General features: G+C 62.5%; 1 protein-coding gene across 1 annotated transcript; it reads right to left on the minus strand.

Moving 5' to 3' along the window:
- Window positions 1-141: 141 nt before the first annotated feature.
- FA2H (fatty acid 2-hydroxylase) lies at window positions 142-26844 on the minus strand. Its single transcript, XM_054170284.1, has 11 exons — window positions 26674-26844; window positions 24368-24536; window positions 22322-22410; window positions 21386-21615; window positions 18737-19304; window positions 10564-10668; window positions 6284-6426; window positions 6083-6189; window positions 4550-4722; window positions 2978-3230; window positions 142-360 (listed from the first exon to the last, which is right to left on the minus strand). Exons 1-11 carry the CDS (start codon window positions 26842-26844, stop codon window positions 281-283), a joined length of 2088 nt encoding a protein of 695 aa, XP_054026259.1. The 3' UTR covers window positions 142-280.
- Between the last annotated feature and the right edge of the window lie 41 nt (window positions 26845-26885).

The following is a 26885-nucleotide window of genomic DNA, read 5'->3' on the forward strand; positions in this document are numbered from 1 at the left end:
CAAGGTGCCAGGGCAAAGGAGGAAGGGTGGCATCAAGGCACTTCATTTGCCGGGCAGCAGACATGCCCGCGCCTCCATGGCCTGGAGCGGGAGGGCGGCCAGGAAGGGGCAGGAGCCCCACGGCCTCTTTTCCCCCCCTTTTCCCCACGTCCTTGCCCCCTTGCGGGTGCCCCAGCTGGACCGTGGCACACCACGGGGGATGCTCCGGGGAGGGGCCGCCGCTGTGCCAGCCCCAGCCTGCGAGGGGTGGAGCCGGCAGCCGGGTGCCACCCCGCGGCCATCAGTCCTCCTTCTCGAAGGTCTCCTCGGGGATGAGCGTCCCGAAAGGGTGATCCCAGAAGCGGGTGCTGATGCCAAAGCCTGTGGGTAAGGGAGAGAGGGCTCAGCCCTCAGCACCACCACCCCCGGCGTGCCACCAGGGACAGGGCACAGCTTGCTGGATGTTAACCGGGGAGGCAGGAGCGGCGATGTTTTGGGGGGGGGGGAAGGCAAGGTGAGGATGAGGAAGAGCAGGGGGGAGCAGAAGGAGCTGGCTGGGCCATGCCTCCCAGCCCCACGGGTGATAGCTTATCTGGATGGGGTGTTTTCTCCTAGGAAACCGGGCAAAGGGCAGGTTGAGCAAGCAGCAGGCTGGGGAAGGTGTAGGGTGGACCCAGCAGAGCCTGAGGCCTCACCCTGTGCCTGCCAACACCTTCCAGCAGGAGGAGACTCTGCCCTGGGGGTGGGCATCCTCATCCTGGCACTGCAGGGGCTCCACCTCCACCCTGGCATCCCTGGGTGTCCTTGCTCTCAACACGAGCAGGGACTTCTTTACTGTGAGGGTCACAGAGCACTGGAACTGGCTCCCCAGAGAGGTTGTGATCTGTAGTAGACACCCACAACAGTTTCACCTCCCTTCCCACATCCCTTAATTCTTACCCACCAGCTTTCAACCTGACAGGCTGTGGAGCCTCCTACTCTGAAGACTTTCCAGCCCCATCTGGATGCATTCCTGTGCAACCTGTGCTAGATTCTATCACAGTCTCACAGTATCACTAAGGTTGGAAGAGACCTCAAAGATCATCCAGTCCAACCTGGCACCACAGACCTCAGGACTAGACCATGGCACCAAGTGCCACATCCAATCCCCTCTTGAACACCTCCAGGGATGGGGACTCCACCACCTCCCTGGGCAGCACATTCCTATGGTGAATGACTCTCTCTGGGAAGAACTTTCTCCTCCCCTCCAGCCTAAACCTCCCCTGGAGCAGCTTGAGACTGTGTCCTCTTGTTCTGGTGCTGCTTGCCTGGGAGAAGAGGCCAACCCCTTCCTGCCTACAACCACCTTTCAGGTAGTTGTAGAGGGCAATGAGGTCTCCCCTGAGCCTCCTCTTCTCCAGGCTAAGCAACCCCAGCTCCCTCAGCCTCTCCTCACAGGGCTGTGCTCAAGGCCTCTCCCCAGCCTTGTTGCCCTTCTCTGGACACCTTCAAGTCTCTCAATGTCCTTCCTAAACTGAGGGGCCCAGAACTGGACACAGGACTCAAGGTGTGGCCTCAGCAGTGCTGAGCACAGGGCAGGATGAGCTCCCTGCTCCTGCTGGCCACACTCTTCCTGATGCAGGCCAGGATGCCCTTGGCCTTCTTGGCCCCCTGGGCACACTGCTGGCTCATGTTTAGGCAGCTGTCAATCAGCACCCCCAGGTCCCTCTCTGTTTGGCAGCTCTCAGCCACTCTGCCCCCAGCCTGTAGTTCTGCCTGGGGTTGCTGTGGCCAAAGTGCAGCCCCTGGCACTTGGACTTGTTGAATGCCATCCTGTTGGCCTCTGCCCATCTGCCCAGCCTGGCAAGGTCCCTCTGCAGAGCCCTTCTGCCCTCTAACTGACCAACATCTGCTCCCAGCTTGCTGTCAGCTGCAAATCTGCTGATGACTGACTTGATCCCCTCATCCAGATCATCAATGAAGATATTAAGGGTGGTGGTGGTGTTGGGGGGTGTTGCATTGGATGACCTCCAGAGGTCCCTTCCAATCCCTAACATCCTGTGAGCCTGGTGCCCGTTGGTGAGGCAGGCTGCTGCCTTCACCCCCGCACTGTGCCAGCTCCCCATCTTCAACCTGGGGCCAAGAAATGTGCCTGACAGGGCTGCAGTATCTCCTATGCTGCTTCCCCCAGTGACATAGCCCAAATATGCAGAGACTCACAGAAGGGTTTGGGTTGGAAGGGACCCCAGGGAGGTGGTGGAGTCACCATCACTGGAGGTGTTCAGGAAGAGACTGCATGGGGTGCCATGGTTTAGTTGATCAGATAGTGTTGGGTGACAGGTTGGACTTGATGATCTCAAAGGTCTCTTCCAACCTGGTCTATTCTATTCTATTCTATTCTATTCTATTCTATTCTAGGAAGGATCTGGAGGTGCTGGAAGGTGTCCAGAGAAGGGCCACGAGGATGAGCAGAGGGCCAGAGCTGGTCTCCTATGATGACAGAATGAGGGAGTTGCGGCTGTTCAGTCTGCAGAAGAGAATGCTCTGAAGAGACCTTCTTGTGGCCTTCCAGTATCTGAAGAGGGCTACAAGAAAGCTGGGGAGGGACTTTTTAGAGTATCAGGTAATGATAGGGCTTGGAGCAAAACCAGAAGTGGGTAGATTCAGATTGGATGTTAGGAAGAAGTCCTTCCCTGTGAGGGTGGTGAGAGACTGGCACAGGTCACCCAGGGAGGTGGTGGAAGCCTCATGCCTGGAGGTGTTTGCAGCCAGGCTGGAGGTGGCTGTGAGCAACCTGCTGTGGTGTGAGGTGTCCCTGCCCATGGCAGGGGGGGTTGGAACTGGCTGAGCCTTGAGGTCCCTTCCAACCTTAACAATTCTATGCTTCTACGAAGTGTAAACGAAACAGCTGCAGGCACGGAGTGCGTTCGGACAGCCCTCCTCCCACCCTGGCAGGCCCCGGGGGAGGCGGGGGGAGGGAGGCGGGGGGAGGGGGGCGGGGGGAGCGGGGGAGGGGTACCTGATTTCTGGTGTTCAAAGTGGTGCTTGACGTGGTAAGCCTTCAGGCCATACAGGTAGGTGCCTTTCTTGGGGGAGCCGTAGTGGAGGTAATAGTGCATCATGTCGTAGACGACGTAGCCGCAGAGCCCTCCGACGAACACCGAGAGCCCCAGCACCTCGGGCAGCAGCAGCTGCAGGACGCCGTAGAAGAAGCCGATCACCAGCGAGGCTGGCACGGGAGGGAACACCAGGCGGGAGCTGTCGAAGGGAGACTGCAAGCAGAGCAGGGGGTGTGGGACAGCTGCCTGCCGGCTCCCCTCGCGTCCCCACCGAGCGTTTCCCGTGCGGGAACAGCTACCGCCAAAGTCAGTGCTCTCCAGAGAGGCACCCGGCGGGAGCTGAGGGATGGGAGGCTGCAAGCAGAGCAGGGGGTGTGGGACAGCTGCCTGCCGGCTCACCTCACGTCCCCAGCATGCCCCCACCGAGTGTAGGGAACGGCCACAGCCAAAGCCAGTCCTCCCCTAGAGAGGCTCCCGGCAGTGGGGTCGGCGTCTTGCCCATGCCAAGGTGGCAGGGCAGCTGGTGGCTTTGGTCCCTGACCTTGCAGATACACAGACTACATAGGGTTGGAAGGGACCCTCCAAGGGCAACTTGTCCAAACCCCTTGCAGTCAGCGAGGACACCTCCAGCTAGAGCAGGTTGCTCAGGGACACAGCAAGGCTGAGCCTTTATGTCTCCAGGGATGGGGCCCTGAACACATCTCCGGGAACCTGTTCCAGTGTCTCACCACCTTCATTGTGAAGAGCTTCTTCCTGATGTACAACCCAGCTCTGCCCTGCTCTGGTTTCAAACCATTGCCCCTCAACTTATCCCCATAAGCCCTTCTGAAGAGCCCCTCCCCCCAGCCTTCCTGTAGGTCCCCTGCAGGTACTGAAATGCAGCTCTAAGGTCTCCCTGGAGCCTTCTCCAAGCTGAACAGCCCCACAGCAGAGGGGCTTCAGCCCTCTGATCATCTTAGTGGCCTCCTCGGGACCCACTTCAGCAGCTCCATGCCCTTCCTGTGTTAAAGGCTCCACAGATGGATAGAACACTGCAGGTGAGGTCTCAGTACAGCAGAGTGGCAGAATGCCTTCCCTCGTCCTGCTGGGCACGCTGCTTTTGGTGCAGCCCAGGACTGAAGCGGCCTCCGAGGCTGCAGGTGCCCATCGCTGGCTCCTGTCCAGCTTCTCACCCACCAGCACCCCCAAGCCCTTTTCTGCAGGGCTGCTCTCAACCTCCTCATCACCCCCCGCAGCCTGGCTCGCTCTCTCCGCACGGACGATGCCTCCAGCGAAGCTAGAGGGAGCCCCACGGCTTTTTCTTCTTTCCCCCCCGCTCCGGTCTTCCCCTCTCGCCCTACCGCAGCTCGCAGATTTAACTCCGAGCCCGTCTTGCAGCCCTCACCAGGATTGGGTAAGTGCCCTGCTTGGGGCAAAGATGCCAGGACTCACGTCGAACAGGCACAAACAAGCCCCGCCTGAGCCGAGGCCACCGATTCCCACGGCCCCGGCGGGCGCCGGCGGAGGCGGCAGCAGCAGCAGCTGCGACTCACCTTGTGGTGCTGCCCGTGCAGCAAGAAATGCAGCGTGATGAGATAGTAGTTGCTAGCGGGTGGCTTCATGTGGAAGACAAAGCGATGGATGAGGTACTCGAGCAGGGACCACAGGAACATCCCCAGGAGGAAGATGAAGGGGAAGTAGTATTTGTGGACGGGGATGGAGTACTCTGCACAAGGAGACGCGCAGCCGTCAGCGGGGCTGGAAGCGTGCAGGGGCTCTGCTCCATCGGCAGCCGGCTGAAGCGTGGCTCTCCCTCTCTTCCTCCTTCCCTCCCTCCTCTCTCCTTCCCCCCCCCCCCCCCCCCCCTTCCTTCCCTCCCTCCAACTCCTGCCCAGAGCTTCCCCAGGGAGCTACCTTCCCAGCACCACTCCAACCCGCATTTCCCTTGGATTCTCATTCCTCTTTATGGACGCAGCTGCCACAAGGAGCTAGCAAGGGGGTGGCGGTGGGGGTGGGGTGTGTCTCTTGCATCCCAGATGCCGAAGGGGGCTCGGATGTGCACTGCGCTCACAAAGCTACCTCACCCCGCAGAAGGAGGCAGGAGGGACCTTATCTGCACGGGCAGCACGTTCAACAGTGCTGCTGGCACTGAGTCTGCTTTATTTGGGGTCGGGGGGGGGGGGTGGGAGGGTGGGGAGGAAGGAGAGACTTGTTGGGAGCTTTCCCCCCCCCCGCAGAGCATTTTTCAGCCACCTCTTCCTTTCGGGGCCGGCTGCCAGCCCTCCGTCCTCACTAGAAGAATTCACATCCCCTGCACCCTCGCTGGAGGAATTCACATCCCACCCCCTCAAACCTGCTCGGTTTTAAAGGGGGGGAAAATACAAATCAAATGAGAATGAAATAAGCCCTGCGGCAGCAAGGTGCTGAATGCCACAAGGAGCGGAAGGGGGGTGGGGGTGGGTGCAGCGGGTGCAGGCGTAGCTGGCACTGGGTGGCACCTTGCACAAAAATAATAGGGAGCCCAGCAAACAAAATAAATAAAAGAAAGACAGAAAGAAAAGCACAACAAAGAAGCCAGGGTGCCCTGGGCACGCTTGTTATTCCCGGGGGAGCAGACAGTGGGAGATTCAAGGGCAGGGCTTGGGGCAAACAAGCCCTGCTCTGTGCGAGGCTGGCGCTGCTGAGAGCCGGGTTTGTTTGCTGGCCACGCCGGCATGCAGCCCTGGCCAGCGGTGGGTGGCAGCGGGGGGTGGGGGGAGGCAGGCACCCGAGTGCCAGCGGGGCTTGGATTTGGGGATGGAGGGAAGGGAGCTGCCAGTGTGCTCCGTGCCTCCAGCGATCCCTCCCGGGGGCAGAGAATCACCTGCGTGAGAGGAGGGGATGGAGGCGGGCCAGGGGGAGGGGATGGAGGTGGTGAGCTCAGACTTTGAAGCAGCTGCAGGCTCCGTGCAGGGGACATGCTGGTGGCTGCGGGGACAGCGCTCTGGCGTGTGGCGAGCGTGCACGGAAGGAGGGATGGGGGAGGGGTGTAGGGGTCTCCCGGCAACCCCAGGCCTGGAGCCCAAAAGCTTTGCTGCTGTCGGTACCTGTGGTGAAGGAGGAGAAGAGCCTGGTGTTGCCCTGGGCGAGGGAGGTGTAGCTGACCCAGCTGAGATAGAGCACCACGGGAGCCCACACTATGAACACCACGTACCTGGGGGGGAGAGCAGGCATCAGCGGCGGTGAGGCACCCTCCCCTCCCCGGTGAGGCACCGGCCAGGGCTGGGTGCTGCCCCCCGGGAGCTCACCATGCCGTCTTGGAGAGGGACTCGAGGATGTCCGAGTGGAAGAGGCGGATGGGCCGGTCCACGGGCTGGTGCACCCACTCGTCGTACTTCTCCCCCAGGTAGCCCACCTGCCACAGCAAAGGCTTCTGCCAGTCCACCAGGTCCTGAGGGAGCAGAGAGTGGTTGTGCCCTCGCCCTGGGACTCACTCACAACCATGGTGTCAGGTCCACCAGGTCCTGAGGGAGCAAAGAGTGGTTGTGCCCTCGCCCTGGGACTCACTCACAACCATGGTGTCAGGTCCACCAGGTCCTGAGGGAGCAGAGTGGTTGTGCCCTCGCCCTGGGACTCACTCACAACCACAGTGTCAGGTCCACCAGGTCCTGAGGGAGCTAAGAGTGGTTGTGCCCTCACCCTGGGACTCACTCACAACCATGGTGTCAGGTCCACCAGGTCCTGAGGGAGCAGAGTGGTTGTGCCCTCACCCTGGGACTCACTCACAACCATGGTGTCAGGTCCACCAGGTCCTGAGGGAGCAGAGAGTGGTTGTGCCCTCGCCCTGGGACTCACTCACAACCCATGGTGTCAGGTCCACCAGGTCCTGAGGGAGCAAGAGTGGTTGTGCCCTCACCCTGGGACTCTCTCACAACCCATGGTGTCAGGTCCACCAGGTCGAGAGGGAGCAAGAGTGGTTGTGCCCTCACCCTGGGACTCACTCACAACCCATGGTGTCAGGTCCACCAGGTCCTGAGGGAGCAGAGAGTGGTTGTGCCCTCACCCTGGGACTCACTCACAACCATGGTGTCAGGTCCACCAGGTCCTGAGGGAGCAGAGAGTGGTTGTGCCCTCACCCTGGGACTCACTCACAACCATGGTGTCAGGTCCACCAGGTCCTGAGGGAGCAAAGAGTGGTTGTGCCCTCACTCTGGGACTCACTCACAACCATGGTGTCCGGTCCACCAGGTCATGAGGGAGCAGAGAGTGGTTGTGCCCTCACCCTGGGACTCACTCACAACCATGGTGTCAGGTCCACCAGGTCATGAGGGAGCAGAGTGGTTGTGCCCTCGCCCTGGGACTCACTCACAACCATGGTGTCAGGTCCATCAGGTCATGAGGGAGCAGAGAGTGGTTGTGCCCTCACCCTGGGACTCACTCACAACCATGGTGTCCGGTCCACCAGGTCATGAGGGAGCAGAGAGTGGTTGTGCCCTCACCCTGGGACTCACTCACAACCACGGTGTCAGGTCCACCAGGTCCTGAGGGAGCAGAGAGTGGTTGTGCCCTCACCCTGGGACTCACTCACAACCATGGTGTCAGGTCCACCAGGTCCTGAGGGAGCAGAGTGGTTGTGCCCTCACCCTGGGACTCACTCACAACCATGGTGTCAGGTCCACCAGGTCCTGAGGGAGCAGAGAGTGGTTGTGCCCTCACCCTGGGACTCACTCACAACCATGGTGTCAGGTCCACCAGGTCGAGAGGGAGCAGAGTGGTTGTGCCCTCACCCTGGGACTCACTCACAACCACAGTGTCAGGTCCACCAGGTCCTGAGGGAGCTAAGAGTGGTTGTGCCCTCACCCTGGGACTCACTCACAACCATGGTGTCCGGTCCACCAGGTCCTGAGGGAGCAGAGAGTGGTTGTGCCCTCACCTCTGGGACTCACTCACAACCATAGTGTCAGGTCCACTAGGTCCTGAGGGAGCTAGAGAGTAGTTGTGCCCTCACCCTGGGACTCACTCACAACCATGGTGTCAGGTCCACCAGGTCATGAGGGAGCAAGAGTGGTTGTGCCCTCACCCTGGGACTCACTCACAACCATGGTGTCCGGTCCACCAGGTCCTGAGGGAGCAGAGTGGTTGTGCCCTCACCCTGGGACTCACTCACAACCATGGTGTCAGGTCCACCAGGTCCTGAGGGAGCAGAGTGGTTGTGCCCTCACCCTGGGACTCACTCACAACCATGGTACCAAGTCCACCACACCCTGAGGGAGCAGAGTACTTGTGTCCCCTTGGAACCGCCCCCACCACCCTGGTACCACATCCTGAGGGAGCAGAAAGCACTGGTACCCTCCTGGAACTCATATACCACCCTGGTACCAGGTCCTGAGGGAGTAGAGAGCACTTGTACCCCCTTGGGACCCACACACCACCCTGGTACCAGGTCCTGAGGGAGCAGAGAGCACTTGTACCCCCTTGGGACCCACACACCACCCTGGTACCAGGTCCTGAGGGAGCAGAGAGTACTTGTACCCCCGTTGGAACTCCCACACACCACCCTGGTACCAGGAACAAAGCTGTGCCACAGCTGCAGGATTTGGGGCTGCAAACCCCTTCCCGTGCCCCATGGTCAGCCGCTTCTGACGCCAGGCAACGCCGAGCTCCCTGCAAGCACCTGGGCAAGGCAGATGAGTAAAGCTGGGCACATATCAGCCTCACCCACCCACAAACATGAGGCTGAGCTCATCCTGTGCCACTGGGTACCTGGTGGCAAGTTCAAGGTGAAGGTGGCTGTAGCCAGACCTGGCTCAGCATCAGGCCCTGATAACAAAGGCTCTTTCCCCAGTGGGAGCTGCCAAGATTAGATAGCGAACAGCAGCACTCCCTGCTCACTGGCAGGACAGGGAGCCCATCCCTCTGGCACTGCTCATGCCAAGGGCTTTTCTCCCTCTGGAGAGGATGTGTGGGGCAGTGAGGAGCAGAACAGAAAAGGATGGGGAGCAGGGGTGCAGGATGGGATCACAAACACCAGTCCCTGGTCTGGTCTGACTCAGATGGCTGCAAGAGCAAGCAGGGGCCCGTGGGGATGGGATGCATGGGATGAGGACAGACCCAACCAGCAGCACTGCTTCTGCTGCTGCTCAGCATTCCCAAATGCATCTTCTCCTGGTCTGGCCAGATAAGGTGGTTTCTCAGTCCCACCTCTGCCCTGGGACAGAAACCTTGCTTGCCCAGTTGAGGTCTGGGCCTGGCAGCTCTCCATCAGCTGCAGTCAGGTGGCCACAGGCATTTCTGGGGCTCTGTGACAGGCAGGGATGGATGTGATCACCCAGGAGGGGAAACAAGCCTGGCTTGCAGCAGATGTGTGGGAGAGCCTCTCCACTGGGTGGGTAGAGGAGATGTTTGAGCAAGAAGGTCACTTTGTGATGGGAGATACACTCTCAAAGGTGGCCAGCAGTGAAATCGAGGGGTGGCTGAGAGGCTGCCCAGGGAGGTGGGGGATGCCCCAGCCCTGGAATCATTCCAGGTCAGGTCATTTGGGGCTGCAAACAACCTGCTCTATTTGCAGATGTCCCTTCTGACTGCAGGGGGGTTGGACTAAGTGACCTTTCAAGGTCCTTTCCAACCCAAACTGTTTCATGATCCTATGATCTTGAGATAAAAGCACACTCCCCAAGCCAGGGCCGTGCCAGGCACGGCAGCCAGATGGTGCCAAGGAAGGCAGGGACACCCAAAGGGACAAACTCCCACTCCTGTGATGTGCTGGGAGAAGAGCTGGCAGGGCAGGGAGCACCCTGCATGCATGGGGATCCCCCTGCTCTGGCCAGGGGATCCCTTAGTGCTCATTGCCAGTGCTCAGTCAAGAGGAAAAAATGAACAAAATAAATAAGGGAGCAGGGGTAGGGGGGGAAGAAAGAAAATACAGCAAGCAAGGTGTGGCTTGGCAGCACTTCCCACTGGAAGGGCACAGTGCTGCCAGAGAAAGCCATCTCCACCCACACTGCTGCTGCAGGGAGCCTCCCAGCCTGGCCACACCTGGGCAATAAAGCACAGACGATGCCTTCCGCACTGGGAGAAGGGGCAGGAGAGGCTGCAGCAGCTCAGCTCCCTCCTGGCCTCCTGCCCAGCATCCTGGGGGTCCACTGAAAGGCAGCACCTCCGCGGGAAGGAGGTGCCCCAGGGGCACTCCAGCAAACAGAATCCCAGCAGGGACCTCTGCAGATCACCCGGTCCAGACCCCCTGCTCAAGCAGGGCACCCACAGCAGCTTGCCCAGGAGCACAATGGTTTGGAAATCTCTCCAGAGCTGGAGACTCCACAACCTCTCTGGGCAGCCTGCTCCAGGCCTCCAGCACCCTCACACCAAAGAAGCTTTTCCTCCTGCTCAGGTGGAACCTCTTGGGTTCCAGCTCACGCTTTGGTGTCCCTTGTCCTGTCCCTGGGCACCACTGAGAAGAGCCTGGCCCCCATCCTTTCAGCCCCTACCCTTCAGCTCTTGCTGAGGACTGATCAGATCCCCTCTGGGGCTACCCTTCTCCAGGCTAACCAGCTCCAGGTTGCCCAGCCAAACACCGTGCTGGAGCTCTTACCTTCTCCTCATCCACCTTCTTACAGCGGGGATCCATCTGCCTTGGGGGCGGGGCTGCAGCGCCCTCCTCCTTCTCCTCCTCCTCCTCTGCCGGCTCAGGGTCGCTCTGAGAAGAGAAGGCAAAGCCCCAGGGTGAGGGCACCTGTGGGCAGATGTTTGTTGGGGACAGCGATGGCAGGGCCACCCAGGGGCAGGGGCAGAGCAAGCTCACGCCTGCCTGCTAAATAAATACGGGGGGCGGAAATCTGCTGCATTTCAGTGGCTGAGTTCCTGCAGAGCAGGTTCCTGAGGGACGCAGCTGCCAGCGAGCTGCGCTGCCCTTCCAGCCCCGCTCCCAGCATCGCATGCTCGGGGCCTCCTGGAAGCAAAAACAGAAGGGCAACCAAGCTGCTGGAGGGCCTGGAACGCCACGTCCCACGAGGGACACCCCAGGGAGCTGGGGTGGCTTAGTCTGGAGGAGAGGAGGCTGAGGAGAGGCTTCATTGCCCTCTACAGCTCCCTGAAAGGAGGTGGGAGCCAGCTGGGGGTTGGTCTCTCCTCACATGCAACAAGTGCCAGGGCAAGAGGACACAGCCTCCAGTTGTGCCAGGGGAGGTTTGGGTTGGGTATTAGGAGAGATTTCTTCCCAGAGAGGGTTCTCAGGCCCTGGCCCAGGCTGCCCTGGGAGGTGGTAGAGTCTCCATCCCTGGAGGTGCGATTCAAAGCTGCCTGGATGTGGTGCTGAGGGAGGTGGTGTGGTGGTGGTGGCTCAGCAGCAGTGGTGGCACTGTGAGCTCTGGGGGAGTGGTTGGGACTTGATCATCCTGAAGGTCTCTTCCAGCTTCCACAGTTCTGTGATGCTACAAAACCACCAACCCTCACCCAAGCCTGGTTTGTGGAGCACCCTCCCGCCGCACTGCTGGGAGGGCACCAGCTTTGGTGCTGCAGGCCCTTGGGCAGCCTCTCCCTCTGCAAAAGGGCAGAGCTGCAGCACAGCTCACCCCACTGCAGGCTGGCAGCCTGGCAAGCAGCAGAATGAGCCAGCAAAGTGAGGGGCATCACTGGGTTAGTGCTCCCAATGCCTGGCACCGGGCTGGCTCCCTCCTCCCCACCCCACAGCTCTCAAGCCCAGTTTGCTGTCTCAGGCCCAGAAGGTGCTGGGCTAGCAAGAGCCAGGGAGTGTGGCATGGCCACCACCCTGGCTCTGGGCACACAGGAAAACATGCAGAGGAAGGGAGCTGGCTCCAGGGAAGAAGGACCAAGTGCTCTTTGCATGGTGCCACTGGGCCGGGTACCTTCAGTATGTGCCCTGCACCGTGGGGTGGAGGGCAGGTTTTGGCTAGAGAGGGCATGGCAAGGCCCAGGGGCTGGCCAGAGGAGAGCCCAGGCTGCCATCCTGCTGCCAGGGCTGGCTGGGAAACAGGAGAAACCTGCCTTGGCTGATGCTTGGAAGCAACCATGTCACTGGCTGCCAGCACCAGCCTCCTGCCCTCAGCCCTGCCAGCTCCGGCACTGGCAGTGCCACCGGCTGGGGGCTCGGCGAGGCCGCCGCGTGCCCATGCAAGCACCAAGCTGCCCATGGGCCCTGGCAGCCTGCCAGCTCCCTGGGCAGGACATGCCAAACATGCCTTTTCTCCCACTTTGTCACCTTGAGTTACCCATTAACCTGGCAGCAGGGTACGGCATGGCCCTGGCACGGTGATGCCCGCTGGCGGTTCCAACTGTGCCACTTGCAGCAAGGAAGGGTTTTCTCCTGGCAGCCCTGGCACAAGCACTGCTCTGAAAGGGATGCTCTGCCTGCTGCTCCAAGAGAGAAGTGGTGCCCATCGTCCCTCAAGGGCATTGCATCCCTTTTGGGAATAACTCCAACCCCTGGCCTGGGCAGGGGGAGCTGGGATGCAGGGGGAGCTGGGATGCAGGGGGAGCTGGGATGCAGGGGGAGCTGGGATGCAGGGGGAGCTGGGATGCAGGGGGAGCAGCATCACCTTGCCAGAGTGCCACGCTGGTGATGCCAAGGCAGAGTCCTGGTGCTGTTTGCTGGCCACAGACCTTCCTTCCCAGCCAGACTCCCAATCCCTTTCCTGGGCTAGCCGGATTTCACGCCCCGTCCCACTGGTACAGGAGCTGCACAGCCCCACCCTCAGGCAGCCCCTTGCCCCAGGGGAGCCAGCAGAGAAGGGCAGGAGGTATTTCCAGCCAGGCTGGACTTGGGCAGGCATCAGTTTCACTGCAGTGGGCCACCACACCTCCCTCTCTGAGGGTCCCACCACACCTCCCTCTCTGAGGGTCCCCACTACTAGTTTTGGCTTTGTGCCCTCCGTCCTTCGACCAGACATCCCAAAATCCCAGGGGGATGCTTTGAAAGCCCAGCCAGGGATGGTCAGCTTATGGTCTGCCTTCTCCCCGGGGGTCCTTTGGAAGAGAAATGTGGGTTTAAAAGGGAGAGAAATGGCTTCTCCGCGCCCTGAGAGAGGAGCCCATGTCGGCCAGCTCCACGCCTGCACCGCAGCCTCACCAGAGGCAGGAAGGATGCTTAAGAAAGCCCAGCTGAACGCAACGCCCTGGGCACTTCTCCTTCCCTTCCCGCAGTGCCCACACCCCCCTCCAGCTCCCCCGCTCGGCACCTCGCGGCCAGCTCAGGGAGGGGGACGGTGGGACCCGGACCTCCCCTCACCAGCAGCACCCAAGCTGAGGAGAGCAGGTGCCACCGGCGAGATGCCATCGCCCTACGTGCCACGGCGGCTCCCACCCAGCCCCTTCCACGTCACCACCACCTCTTCCTCTTCCTCCTCTTCCTTTGCTGGGGAGCAGGAGGAAGGCTCTCCTCTTACTTGCCCTGGGGCTGGCATCGTAAAGACCGGTAGTCGTGGCGCAACCAAGGGTGCAGGCCATGCCTGCGTGCCCCAACTTGCTCCCCAGGGTGCTGGCAAGCTCCTGCCTGCCGCCGGCCTGAGGCTGCCACACGGAAGCTGAGCCCCACCAGCACCTGGGGCAGCGCTGGGGAAGGGTCGTCTCTGCCCGTCCAAAGCGCGTTGGAAGGAGGCCGACGGGGTGTTTGCAAGTGCCGGGCTCCGCCTGCCACCCGTGGGTGACACAGGTGCATCCCAGCTGTCCCCTGGCAAACAGGTCCTGCCGGGGAGGCTGTGCAAGCGGCCCTGATGTAAGGAAGGGGAAAGCCGACGCCCACGAAACTCTGCCTTCCCCCAGCCACCGCCCCGCCGAGCGGCAGCGGTGCCGGCCCTCCTGCCGGGAGCCAGCGGGGTCAAGTGACCAGGGCATGGCACGGCGCTGTGCCCTGCTAACCCAGCACCTGCCTCCCAGCACCCCGCTCGCCCTGCCTGCGCCAGGCAGGGACGCGGGGAGCTCCGCACCGGACCCGAGCCGGCTGCGCGGCCACGGGGGCTGCCCCGCAGCGGCAGGGCTCAGGGTGTTGAACCCAAAACCCAGCTGTGATGGGAGCAGCTAAGGGCAGGAGGGACAGTAGGGTGTGGGATGCCTGGCATGTGGGCAGGAGGAGAGGCTGGAGAGCTCCCCTGGCCCCGGGTAAGGTGATGCTGCCTGTGGATGGCTGCTGCAGCAGCAGCCTGGACCCAGTTTTTCCACCCGTGCCTGTTCACCCAGTGAGTCAAACCCTGCAGGAGCCCTGCTGCAGCCTCCAGTGCCTCCAGCCAGCTCCTGCGCTGCTCCACTTGGTCCTGTCATAGAATCACGGGATGGTTTGGGTTGAAAGGGACCTTTAAAGGTCATCCAGTCCAACCCCCCCCTGCAGTCAGCAGGGACATCCCCAACCAGAGCAGGTTGCTCACAGCCCCACGTAACCTGACTTGGAATGGTTCCAGGGAGGGGGCATCTCCCACCCCTTTGGTCAACCTGGGCCAGGGTCTCAGCACCTTCAGTGTCAAACATTTCTTCCTGTCTCCACTCTCAATCTTCCTTTCTCAGTTCAGACCATCACCCTTTGTCCTGTCACAACAGGCCCTGTTCAAAGGTCCGTCCCCAGCTTCCTTAGAGGTCCCTTGAAGTGCTGAAAGGCTGAAAGGCCTCCCTGGAGCCTTCTCTTCTCCAGGCTGAACAGCCCCAACTCTCTCAGCCTGGCCTTATGGGAGAGGTGTTCCACTCTTTGCATCATCTCTGTGGCCTCCTCTGGCCCTGCTCCAACAGGTCCCTGTTTGTGCTGAGGATTCCAGAGCTGGCCCCAGCATTACAGGTGGTCTTAGCAGAGGGGCAGAACCTCCTGCTGCCCACTCTGCTGGGGATCAACCCAGGAGACAACTGCCTCTGGGCTGGGAGCACACCTGGGGCAAGCCACATCCACTGGGTACAAGCTGCGTGGGCAGCGCAGGCTCGGCAGCACAGCACGAGGACACCCCCACGAAGCACGGGGAGCCCAAGTGACATCCCCCACCCACGATGGCACTGGCCCAGCATCACCACCCCAGCAGCATCGTGGTCCCCTGGCAGAGCCCAGGAGGCTGTGGCTCAGCCCCATTAAACTCTGGGTGCAGCAGCACTGCTTGGAGGAGCTTGCATGGGGCTGGTCCTAGCGGGGATCGTAAAGCTGAGCCACCTCTCGTCACTCCTCCTCCGCAGGACACGCAAGAGGCTGGGGAAGGGGAGCCCGGGCGAGCCCAACAGGCAGGGCTGAGGGTGAGAGGGAAGGGAGGACACCAACCTGGAAAGGGACGAGGGATTTACCGTGAGTCACGGCCACGTCAGGCACCCCAGCCGGGCTGTGATGAAAGGCCCTGGTTGCTTCAACTGGAGGGTAATTAGATGATCCAGCTCCCCTCCAGCAAGGCTGTGAAAATCCACTCTCTCGTTTGGGTGATTATCCCTGCTCCCTTTCATCTCCCCTGCACCTTCTCTCTGCACAGACACAAAGTCTGGGGGCTCCTTTGGCCGTGGCCAGGTGAGGCTGGGGGACGCAGAAGGGGGACCCACGCGTGACGGATGGAGCTGAGCTCCTGAAAGCTGCAGAAGGGCATGGAGAAGGGCATCAGCATCTCTCCTTTTGCCTTCCCTGCACTGACACGATTTCCCCCTCTTCCAAACCCCTCAGAGTCCTGGGGATGAGCAAGGAGGATAACTGGGTGCCCACAGGACCATGGGCTCCTGCAGCCCTTGGAGTGGGGATGGATCAACCCTGGAACCACTGCTGGGCAAGGAGAGGCGCTGGCAAAGCTACACCAGGACCACACAATGGCTCCTCTGAGGAGCAGGGGGGATGCTGGGTGCCCACAGGACCACAGGCTCTTGTGTCCCCTCAGAGGGGGGATGCTGGGTGCCCAAAGGACCACAGGCTCTTGTGTCCCCTCAGAGGGGGGATGCTGGGTGCCCAAAGGACCACAGGCTCTTGTGTCCCCTCAGAAGGGGGATGCTGGGTGCCCAAAGGACCACAGGCTCTTGTGTCCCCTCAGAGGGGGGATGCTGGGTGCCCACAGGACCACAGGCTCTTGTGTCCCCTCAGAAGGGGGATGCTGGGTGCCCAAAGGACCACAGGCTCTTGTGTCCCCTCAGAAGGGGGATGCTGGGTGCCCAAAGGACCACAGGCTCTTGTGTCCCCTCAGAGGGGGGATGCTGGGTGCCCAAAGGACCACAGGCTCTTGTGTCCCCTCAGAGGGGGGATGCTGGGTGCCCAAAGGACCACAGGCTCTTGTGTCCCCTCAGAGGGGGGATGCTGGGTGCCCAAAGGACCACAGGCTCTTGTGTCCCCTCAGAGGGGGGATGCTGGGTGCCCAAAGGACCACAGGCTCTTGTGTCCCCTCAGAGGGGGGATGCTGGGTGCCCAAAGGACCACAGGCTCTTGTGTCCCCTCAGAGTGGGGATGCTGGGTGCCCAAAGGACCACAGGCTCTTGTGTCCCCTCAGAGGGGGGATGCTGGGTGCCCAAAGGACCACAGGCTCTTGTGTCCCCTCAGAGGGGGGATGCTGGGTGCCCAAAGGACCACAGGCTCTTGTGTCCCCTCAGAGGGGGGATGCTGGGTGCCCAAAGGACCACAGGCTCTTGTGTCCCCTCAGAGTGGGGATGCTGCAGCCCTGGGACCACCCAGCAAAGCTGAGGCGGGGTCCAGAGCTTGACCAGGGCTGTGCAAGACCTCCTTCAAGTAGCTGCTTGCTGCTTGGGGCTCACCCACTCAGGTTCTTGCTGTGGCTGCTTTTGAGTGCCACCCGAGGGCATCGTCTCCCCCACTGACCTCACAACGGGGACTTGAGGGGTTGGGAAGCCCGGCAGAGCAGCTCACACACGGGGAGCACGCTGGCTGCAGCAGTGGCCAAGCCTCAGCGGGCAGCTTTGCTGCGCCTGCTCCCCTGCATGGCAGCCCGGCGGGGTTTAACCTAGTGCCAGGCAGCGTCTGCTGTGCCCGCGCCCCGCGTTATCGCTCCGTCTGTTTGCGCTGGGACGGTGGCAATCCCCCTCGGCGCGGGCTGCCGCCTCAGAACCCGTTTGGCCGGTACCTTCCTTCGCCCCAACCCGTCGAGCTCGTCACGCCTGCGAGGAGGCGGTGGCAACGAGTGTCCCAACAGAGGAGGTGCCATCCCCGCCGGGAGCCGGGAAAGGGCCGAACAAAGCCCCGTCTGTGGCACGGCCGAGGCGGCACCGCGGGGAGGAGAAGCAGAGAGAGCAAACAAGCAGCGCGGAGGGACCGGCGGGTCACCGACCTCGCCGGCGTGACCGGAGCCAAAAAGTGGCCACCGGGCCGGCTGAGAGGGCTGGGCTGGCCCTGCCGCTAGGGCACGCAGTGTGCCGCCGAGGGCCCGGTGACCAGAGTGGCAGCGCCCGGTGCCAAGCCGCCTCCTGGAAGTTCACCTGGTAGCGGCGGCATCGCTTCTCTGGGCACTCTCCCTTCCGGCTGGGCACGGGGCCGGTGTGGGGACAGCGCTGAGTCACAGCCATCCTTGTCCCACGCCCGGACAGCTCGGGAGGTGGCTGGGCGATTCTCACCAGCAGCAACCACTCATCACCAGCAAGCTCCAGTGCCCAGCACCCTGCTCTGTGGCTGAGCACTGGTGGTGCCAACAAGGGTGGCATGCTGAGGAAGGGTGGCCTGCCCCACCACACCCCCCGTGCTGCACGGTCCAGCTGAAACCAGCCAAGCTGCATGCCCCTGTCTCTCCCAAACCTGCCTGGAGACACCACCTCCGTGCTGTGCTGGCACCCCAGAGTCACCCATCAGCCCTGGCACAGCCAGGGTGGGCTACTCCCATGGGATGAGACTCCATAGATACCAGGCTCACACATGGTCCATCTCAGGAGCCTGGCCCTGTTTAGCCTCTGTTCCTCAGCTCCTATAGACCCCAGCCCCACAGATGCTAACAGTCCCACAGACCTGCCCCATGCAACACCCTCTACACCTTGGGCACCATTCATATAGGACACTGAGAGCCTCAAACACTCCCTGCCCTCCACATCCCTCATGCTCCATACACCCCAGGTCCTCCACAGCCTGGACTCCCAGAGCCCTGTGCAGCTCAGGCCCAACACACACCACCCCCCATACAACTTAGATGAAGACCTGGGAGCTCCACACACCCTACATGCTACACCCCAAAGACTCCATGCCCTGTAACCCCCTGTACAGCCTCTGTGTGCCTGATACGGCCTGGACCCTGCACAGGGCCCTATAGACCCCTTAAGGCTGCAGAGTCCAGACCCAGTGTGCCCTATTGATCCTGTATGCCTCAGACTCTGCACAGCCCAGACCTTGTACAGCCCTGACCCTGTGCACCCCATACCTGAGGTGCTCCCCAGACAGCTCTGATCTTGCACAGCCTGGACCTGGGGTGCCCTGGAGACTCGGAATACCCCAGGTCCCACAGAGCCAGGACATAAATATACATCCAGGGCTCAGGACACCCCGGAGCTGAGGTGCCCTATGGACACGGTACACCCTGTACCCAAGGTATCCTGCAGCTGGGACACCCTATGGACTGGACACCCCAGACCTGAGGCACTCTGTGGACTCTGTGCCCCCTGTACCCAAGATATCCCAGACCTGGGACACCTTATAGACCCCACAGCCTGGACCTGAGGCACCTTACAGACTCTGTACACCCCAGACCCGAGACATCACAGACCTGGGACCCCCTACAGACTATGCCCCGGAGCTGGGGCGCCCTACAGACCCGGGACGCCCTGAAGCCGGGTCAGCCCCGCGGAGCCCGCACAGCCCAAACCGGAGGCCAGCCCCGCGGTACCTGCTCGTCGCCGGGCTCCATCTCCCCCACGTAGTACTGCTCGAGCCAGCGGCGAGCGTTAGCCGAGTGCCGGTGGGGCGGCCCGTCCAGCGCGGCGCTCACGTCGGTGCCGGCCCGGCGCCGCAGGAGCTGCTCCCCGCCCGGGTGCAGCCGCACGAAGCTGCTCAGGTCGTAGAGGCGGCGGCGGCAGCGGACCAGGCAGGAGCCCTGCGCGCAGCGAGCCCGCACCTCGGCCGCGCTGAAGGAGCGCGGGGCCGGTGGGGCCGGTGGGGCTGGGGCCGGTGCCGCCGCCATGGCCCCGCCGCTGCCCGTCCCGCTGCCCGCCGCTGCCCGTCCCCCGCCGCTGTCCGTCCCGTCCGGTCCCGCTGCCCGGCCCGGCCCGGCCCTGCCCGCGCTCTGCCGCCACCTGCCCAGCCGCGCTCGGGCATAAGCCGCCCGGACCCGCCCCCGGGAACTCGCCACGGCCTCGGGTAGGCGGGGAGGGGAGGGGCTGCTACGGAGGGTCCGCCCCCGGGCAGGTGTCTGAGGGGGGTACCCATGGCGGGCATCCACGGGTGGGTGAGGAACACTGGGGGCAGAGCGGGAGGGAGGGTGATGGAGCGCACCAGAGAGGTGTGGGACACCCGTGGGTGGGGAATAAGGGGAGAGGGAGGATCCGGGGGGGGGGGGATGGAGGGGTATGAGGCACCCGTGGGGAGGTGATGGAAGAGTGAGTGGCACCCATGGCTGGGGAATGGGAACAGTGGGGGCAGACATGGGGGTTACGGGACACCCCGAGCAGGAGTGGGGGGTGGGGGGCACCCATGGGTGGCATATGGGGCATCCCAGGGAGAAGTGGGGGTATGGGACCCCCGTGGGTGGGTGATGGAAGGAGTAAGGGGCACCCGTAGCTGGGCAATGGGGGGAGTGGGGGCAGACCAGGCATAGTATGGGGTGCCCACGGGTGGGTGATGGAGGAGTAAAGAACGTGAAGGCGTGGGGAAAGGGGGGAGATGGGGCTGGGGGAGTGAGTGGTGCAGAACACCCGTGGCTGGCTGGGGGGGGGCAGACCAGGGAGCTATGTGGACTAGGGGAAGGACTGGGGGAAATGGGACAGCCATGAATGGGAAACGGGGGTGAAAGGGGCACCCAGGGGTGGGGAATGGGGTGGGAATGGGGGCAGACCTGGAGGGTGGAATCCTGGGAGAATGGGAGTGGGGGAGGAATTAGGCTCCCCCAGAGAAGGAATGGGGCACATGGGCATGCTCTGGGCAGGGAAGTGGGAGCCTGGGCAGCCCCAAATGCACCCTGGGTGGGGGCAATGGAGTGTGGGCATGCCCGGGAGGGAATGGGCTGTGTGAGAGCATTGCTGAGGTGGGGGGGGGGGAGATTGGAGGGGTATGGGTGCACCCCAGTGGGGTAGCTCGGGGGGCGCAGGGTGCTGCGTGTGTCTCCCAAAGCTCCACGGGTGGCCAAAGCAGAGAGAGCTCCAATCCCTGCTCAGAACCCCGCAGGTGAACTGGAACCCCTGCCAGGGTCCCTGCTGGGGTCCCTCTTAGGGCCACCCCACCCCAAGTGCTACTCTCCACAAGGTGCTAGGTGCCCCCCAGATTTATTTCCGCCTTTAGTTACATTCCCCCCATGGAATTAGTCCAGTGGGGTGGCACCACAGCAGGCGGGGTGGGGGAACCAGGACCAAGTGGTCCTGAACCCCCCGCCCCGAGAATTCCAGACAAATAAATCACAAGGGACCCCAAGAAAGAGCCTTCTCCTCCCCTCTCTCCCCCCGCATTTCTTTGCCAGCCTTCCCCCCAAGCAGCTCGGGGTGCTTTGGGGTGACTACCTTTGACCGCAGGGGCACAGGCTACGTGCAGGCAAACGTTGGCGTCGTGGCTGCAGCCAGCGATTAAGGTGGGGGTTGGCGGCTCAAGGAATGAGGACCCCCTCCACCCCCACCCCGCTGGGGTTGGGGCGCTGTGGGGCAGGGGAGGGAGGGTGTTAAGCAATGCCTTTAATCAAGACAGATCCCAAACCCGGCGCGGCAGCCGGCGTCGGCTCCACCACCCCATCGGCTCCCGGCATCGCCCTGCCGCCAGCCGGGGGGCAAAAGGCTTTGTTGTTTGGGGTTTTTTTCTGGGGGGGGGGGGGGGGGGGGGGGAGAGAGGGTTGATTTTGCACCCTGCTGGGAGCAGCAGGGCTTGGGGGATGCATATCCTCGTTCAGGGCTGCCTCAGTGGATGGGTACGAAAAGGAGAGCCATGGAGGGAGGCTTCGGGGCGGTGATCAAACCCACCCTTTGGATGCTGGGTGGGAGGGCTGGAGGGTGGAAAAGCCCCGAGAGGCTGCCAGGAGCCCCCAGAGCCGGTGCTGGCTGCAGGACACCCTTCTCTCTCCGGGGGTTTCCCGGTACCCTGCCTGAGCTCAGCCCGCCGCCACCCTCCGGCAGGGCGGCTCCCGGGTGGGGACGGAGGATTTGGGGCGAGCGTGGGGGCGAGGCCGGAGCGGAGGCGGACCTGGGCGAGCCGCCGTGGTCAGCCGGGGGACGTTTCACTCACGTCCTCAAGCGGGTGGGCACCCCCAAACCCCAAGCATGCCCAGGGTGGGCGGGATGGCCACCACCCTATCGTGGGGTGCCGGGAGGGGCAGAGGGGACCGCGGCTGGGCCCCCACCATGCCATCCCCGCCGGCTGCGCCATCTCAGCCGGTCCTGCCGGTGGCGTGGGTCTAGGATGTCTGTGGCAGCCCAGCCCTGCCGGAGTGTCCGTCCCGGGGCCGCGGCGGTGCCGGAAGCAGCGGCCCCAGCGCTCGCCAGGCTGTCCCAGCCTGTCCCCGCAGCCGCAGGGGCCGGTGAAACCAGGGAAAGGTATTTCCTTCCCATCCCTTCCCACCCACGCCCCGACCTGCACTCGAGGGCAAGGAGGGTGAGGGAGGCCACGGCAGGCACCACGGTGATGGGCCCAGGAGCTGGGAGGCATCTACCACACCCCACAGGTTTCGGGGTGTCCAGCTCCCCTGGGTGCCATGCTGGGGGCTCGCTGCCGGTCCCGGCTCGGGGCAGGGAGGGGTTCAGCCTTTGCCAGCCCTGGTTTGCCCTGCACAGAAGAGGGTGCCAAAGCTACTGGGTGCACCAGGGTAGCTCTGCCACCATCCTCTCCCCAGCACGTGGGGGCTGCTGTCCCCAGCTCTGCCACAGCACGGTTTGGGGACGTCAGTGAGCCCAGTCTGAGCTGACCACCCCTCTGTCCTCATTCCGGGGTGCTGCTGGCTCCCAGGCTCTGTGGCGAGGCTCGGTACCCTATGCAAGGGACAGGGGCGTCCCGAGGCTGACCCCCCCAGCTCTGCGGTGAGGATGGCAGGGCAGGGATGCACTGGGACCTGGTGGCACGGGGGAGAGGGACGGTGCTGGGGTGGGAGGCTGCGGCAGACGCTGCTGTAGCAGCATCAGCTCTGCCGATGAGCCCTCTGCTGTCCCTGTCACCACACCAAGCAGCAGAGAGGAGTGGAGCCAGCTGCTGATCAGCCTGGCCGAAAGCAAGAGCAGCCAAACGATTTTGGCTCATCAGTTCCTGAACTGGTTTAACGCCCCAGACAGACAGACAGACAGACGCGAAGGGAGATGGCAGGAATGTGCCGCGGGGCTCGGGGCAGGATCGGGCCCTGCAGCACTGGCACAGGCTGGCGCTGGGACGGGAGGGCTGCGGCCCCAGGGAAGGAAGGGGCCCACGCAGCAGACGCCACCAGGAGAAGCACCCACGGGGAAAGAGAGGTTCTCCTTGGAGCCTTCTGTGACAGCATCGTTCCTGGTACCTCTGCTCTGATCGCCAAGCTTCCTGCTGCAGGGCTTCTGTGGGGATGGGGAGGGCACCCCGCCTGTGGCACCCCCCTGCCAGCCCCACGGAGCACAGAAAGGGTCTGAAAGCTGCTGGTGGCCTGGAGGGCACAGCGTGGGCCGCTGGGGGAGCTTTGCCTTCCTACCCTCCTAGGGAAAGGCAGCGTGGATGCCTTGGCAGCAGCGCTGGGGCTGTGCCCAGCAGGCAGCTGAAGCAAGCCCTGCCAACGCAGGGCAGCCCAAAGGCCGGCAGGGGAGGGGGCAAGGGCAGGCATGAAGAGCGGTGGCGTCTCCCTGCTGGGCCAGCAGCAGCGTTGGCAGTGGCCTGGGAGGGAGCTTCCCTTGCTGGCAGTGCCCAGTTGCTCCAGGAGCCCTGGCAGACCTGTGGCACTGGTGGTGCCCCGAAGGCAGTGGGTTCACAGCCGTCTGTCCCATGTGGTGTGTGAGGAGCTGGCTCCTGCCTCACCCAGAGCAGCTCCCATCTGATGCCCCCCCTCCACCTCCCCAGTTTATGCACCAGAAGCCACGAAGGGGGCAGCCCCTGCCCAGCACGCAGGTGCCAACGCGGTTTATGGCTCTGTTCAGCCTGGGCAGCTTGCTCCAGTGGTTGAGATCCCTGGCAGGGAAGGGGTTTCCTCAAACATCCAACCTAAAGCTCCCCTGCTGCAACCTGAGGCTGTTTCCTCTTGTCCCAAGGCAGCCAGGGTTGGAAGTGCTACCTGGTGAGCCCCACAGCTGCCACTGAACAGATTGGATTCACCAGGCCTGACCAGGGTGGCATTCCCAGAGCTGGTTCGCTGCCTGCTGGCATACTCTGTGCCAAGATTTGCTTTCCAAGCAGCACCTCCTCCTCTCCCTTTCCCTCTCCCTCTCCCACCCCCTTCTCTGAAGCCTGAAATTGAGTGTGATTTTGGCCACAGGTGGCAACTTCCTGCACTTCACCGAAGAGCAAGGTGGGCAAGGGGAGAAGCTGCAGGTGGGCAGAGAAGAGAAAGGGACTGGCAGGGGTCAGTGGTGCACCCCTCATCACTGAGGAGCAACAGCAGGCACCAGCACAGTCTAGGGGCAGGCCTGCTGGAGAGCAGCTCCATGGAGGAGGATCTTGGAGTCCTCGTGGCCAGACAGTTCTCCATGGGACAGCAATGTGCCCTCATGGCCAGGAGGGCCAACGGTCTTCTGGGGTGCAGCAAGGGAAGCGTGGCCAGCAGGGCTGGGGAGGTTCTCCTCTCTGTCTACTCTGCCCTGGTGAGACCACACCTGGAATGCTATGGCCAGTTCTGGGCTGCCCAGTTCAAGAGAGACAGAGACCTGCTGGAGAGTCCTACAGAGGCTATGAGGATGATGAAGGGCCTGGAACATCTCTGCTGTGGAGAAAGGCTGAGAGCCCCGGGGCTGTTTAGTCTGGAGAAGGCTGAGAGGGGATCTGATCAGTGCCTGTAAGTATCTGAGGGGTGGGTGTCAGGAGGAAGGTGCCAGGCTCCTTTGGGTGGTGCCCAGTGACAGAAGAAGGAACAAAAGGGACGAGCTGGACCCCAGGAGGCTCCACCTCGACATGAGGAGAAATGCCTTTGGTGTGAGGCTGCTGGAGGCCTGGAGCAGGCTGCCCAGAGAGGTTGTGGAGTCTCCTCCTCTGGAGCCTTTCCAAGCCCACCTGGCTGTGTCCCTGGGTGCCCTGCCCTGGGTGCCCCTGCCCTGGACTGGATGATCTCCGGAGGTCCCTTCCCTGCCGCTCAGCGACCCCTGGGATGGGCTCCCGACAGGGCAGGCAGCGCTCGCCGCTGCTGGCTGAGCTCCAGCCCTTGCTGCTTCCTTGCCACAGTCACCTCTGCGCTGAGCAAGGCCGCTCCCAGAGCCACCACCGCAGCGGCTGCAGGGCGTGAGGCGCAGGTCTGCAGCATCCAGGAAGGCATTCCACCCCCTCCGCACAAACAGCCCCGCTGAGCGAGGGCTCTTCCGCCGGCCTCCCGAGACGCCTGCCTGGCCGCCCTGCGCCTCCAGGCGTCACAGGTGGGCTCTAACGGCAGCCCAGGGGCCAGCCGCCCTCGGGCTGACACCCGGGAATGACAGGGCTCCTTTCCCTGCCCACCGACGGCTCCACTCAAGCACGGGGATGAAAGCACTACCCAGCTGAAGGGCTGGCACGTCGGAGGCGGCGGGGAGGGCAGGGTTGGTCTCTTCTCCCTGGTACCAGGTGACGGAGAGGAAACGGCCTGGAATTGTGCCAGGGGGAGGCTTAGGTTGGAGAGGAGGAGAAATTTCTTTGCTGCCAGAGTGGTCAGGGATTGGCACAGGCTGCCCAAGGGAGGTGGTGGCGTCCCCATGGCTGGAGGTGGTCAAGAAACGCGTGGCCACGGCCCTGTGGGCCAGGGCTTGATGGCCACGGGGGGGTTGGGTTGATGTTGGACTGCATGAGCCCAGAGGAGTTTTCCAACCCAAACACTTGTATGGGGTCTATGAAGGGTGGAAGGTGGGAGAGCTCACCTTGCAGTGTCCTGGCAGTGCTGGGGCCAGCCATGGCACCAGGCAGGGACCCAGATGCTTGGCCAGGGCCTCCCCCAAACGCAGGAGGTGGGGTTTGCTTCAGCAAGAGCTCACACTCCTCCCAGTTTTGCTTGCCCAGGGTGGTGTGGCACGGTGGCACCACACAGAGGACTGCTTCAGTTGGAAAAGACCTTCAAGATCATCCAGTCCAACCAAGCCTCTCCCAAGGCTGCTGCTAAACCCTGGCCCTCAGCACCACAGCTCTGCCTCTTTGAGCCCATTCCAGGGATGGGCATTCAAGCACCTCCCTGGGCAGCCTGTGCCAGTGTCTGAGAAGCCTTTTAGGGAGGAATTTTCCTCTAATGTCCAACCTAAACCTCCCCCCTGGGACAAACTGAGGCTGTTTCAGGGCTGGGAGTCCCACAGCTGCCACAAGTCTCTGCTGTCAGAGGGCAGAGGTCTCCAGGGTGGGACCTCCTGGGAGATGGCCGTGGGGTGCAATGCTGACTGTCGTGCTGGGAGGGAGAGCTGCTGGGAGGGAGAGCTGCTGGGAGCTCCCCACGCTTGGGGAACATGCAGAGTGACACCAAGAGCCAGCAGAACAGCACTTAAAAAAATAACTTTAATGTTTTAAGTTTCCCCAGCATCTCTTTGACCCATGGCAGGACCCCACAGACCGGGTCAGGGCAGAGCCTGGGAGCAGCCACGGCTCCTGAGCCTGGGAGCAGCCACGGCTCCTGCCCCTGCTCAGCAGGCCAAGTGTGGGAGGATGGCATCAGCACTGCTACAGGCTGGGATTACCTCCAGCAGGCTCACCCCTGCTCACACTTTGCCCCACACCAAAGCCCAGGCTGAAACCTGCTGTAGAGAGGCACAATCTGCACCTCAGGGTGGGCACACAACCACCTGGCAGCATCCCCAGGACAGCAGCACCCAGCAGGATCCGTCTGGCACAGCCTCCAGTCGAAGCTCCCCAGGGAGAGAAGGCACAAACCTTTTGCCTCTGTGAATCCCTCCACCCTTCCTCCCCCCACTCTTTTCCCTCTAGAATTTGCTGCCTCCCGAGCTCAGGAGCCCCCTGACTCCAGCACACCAGCAGCAACTCTCACATTCTTCATCCATTCCCTTCAGAGAGCTTGGGGGGGAGGACACCAAAAGGAGCTGCAAGGGAGCAAGGGTCAGAACAGGAGCTGAGGCTTTCCAAACCCCCACCAGCCACGGAGACTTTCCCAGCCACCTCCAACTTTCCCAGGCATCAGGGTTGTGTCAAAGGGACAGGCAAGTTAAAGTGCATTACATCACCCAGTCAGAGGAGGAGACACCTTAAGAGCGAAGGTAAGGAAACTGCTGGAAGAAGAGAGCCAATCCCAATGGCCTCAGGGCAGGCAGCAGCCAAGGAGTGGGAAGCTGTTTAGGAAGTCATCCCCAGAAATGCTGTTTCCTTCTTTTGCTTTCTAGGGGAATCTAAAGGGTGCAAAGAAACCCAACCCCAACCCCAACCAACCAAGGACCCTGCTGCTTCCAGAAGTAGCTCTGAGCACAGTCCCACGAACTGTCTGCCCTTCGAGTGCAGTTCCCAGCCCCCTCCTCCCCCCGCCCCGGTGAAAGACTTCTGCTTTCCCTGCGCAGAGACAGCTCTTGAGCTCACTTTGAGCCCTGCCAGCAGACTCCTGCAGATGCACAAGAGAGGTGGAGGGAGTTCGGCTCCGCCAGGCGAGCTCTTCCCAAAGCCCTCCTTCCTCCCGAGGCAGCGCAGCAGCCGACGTCCACGCAGGCAGCAGCTGCCGCGGCGGGGGGACGCCCCCGGCCTGCCGTCCATCGCCAGCAATGGGCAGGGGCAGGGCCGAACGCAGCCTGGGA

The sequence above is a fragment of the Dryobates pubescens genome, chromosome 19, assembly GCF_014839835.1.
Source record: "Dryobates pubescens isolate bDryPub1 chromosome 19, bDryPub1.pri, whole genome shotgun sequence".
Classification (NCBI taxonomy): domain Eukaryota; kingdom Metazoa; phylum Chordata; class Aves; order Piciformes; family Picidae; genus Dryobates; species Dryobates pubescens.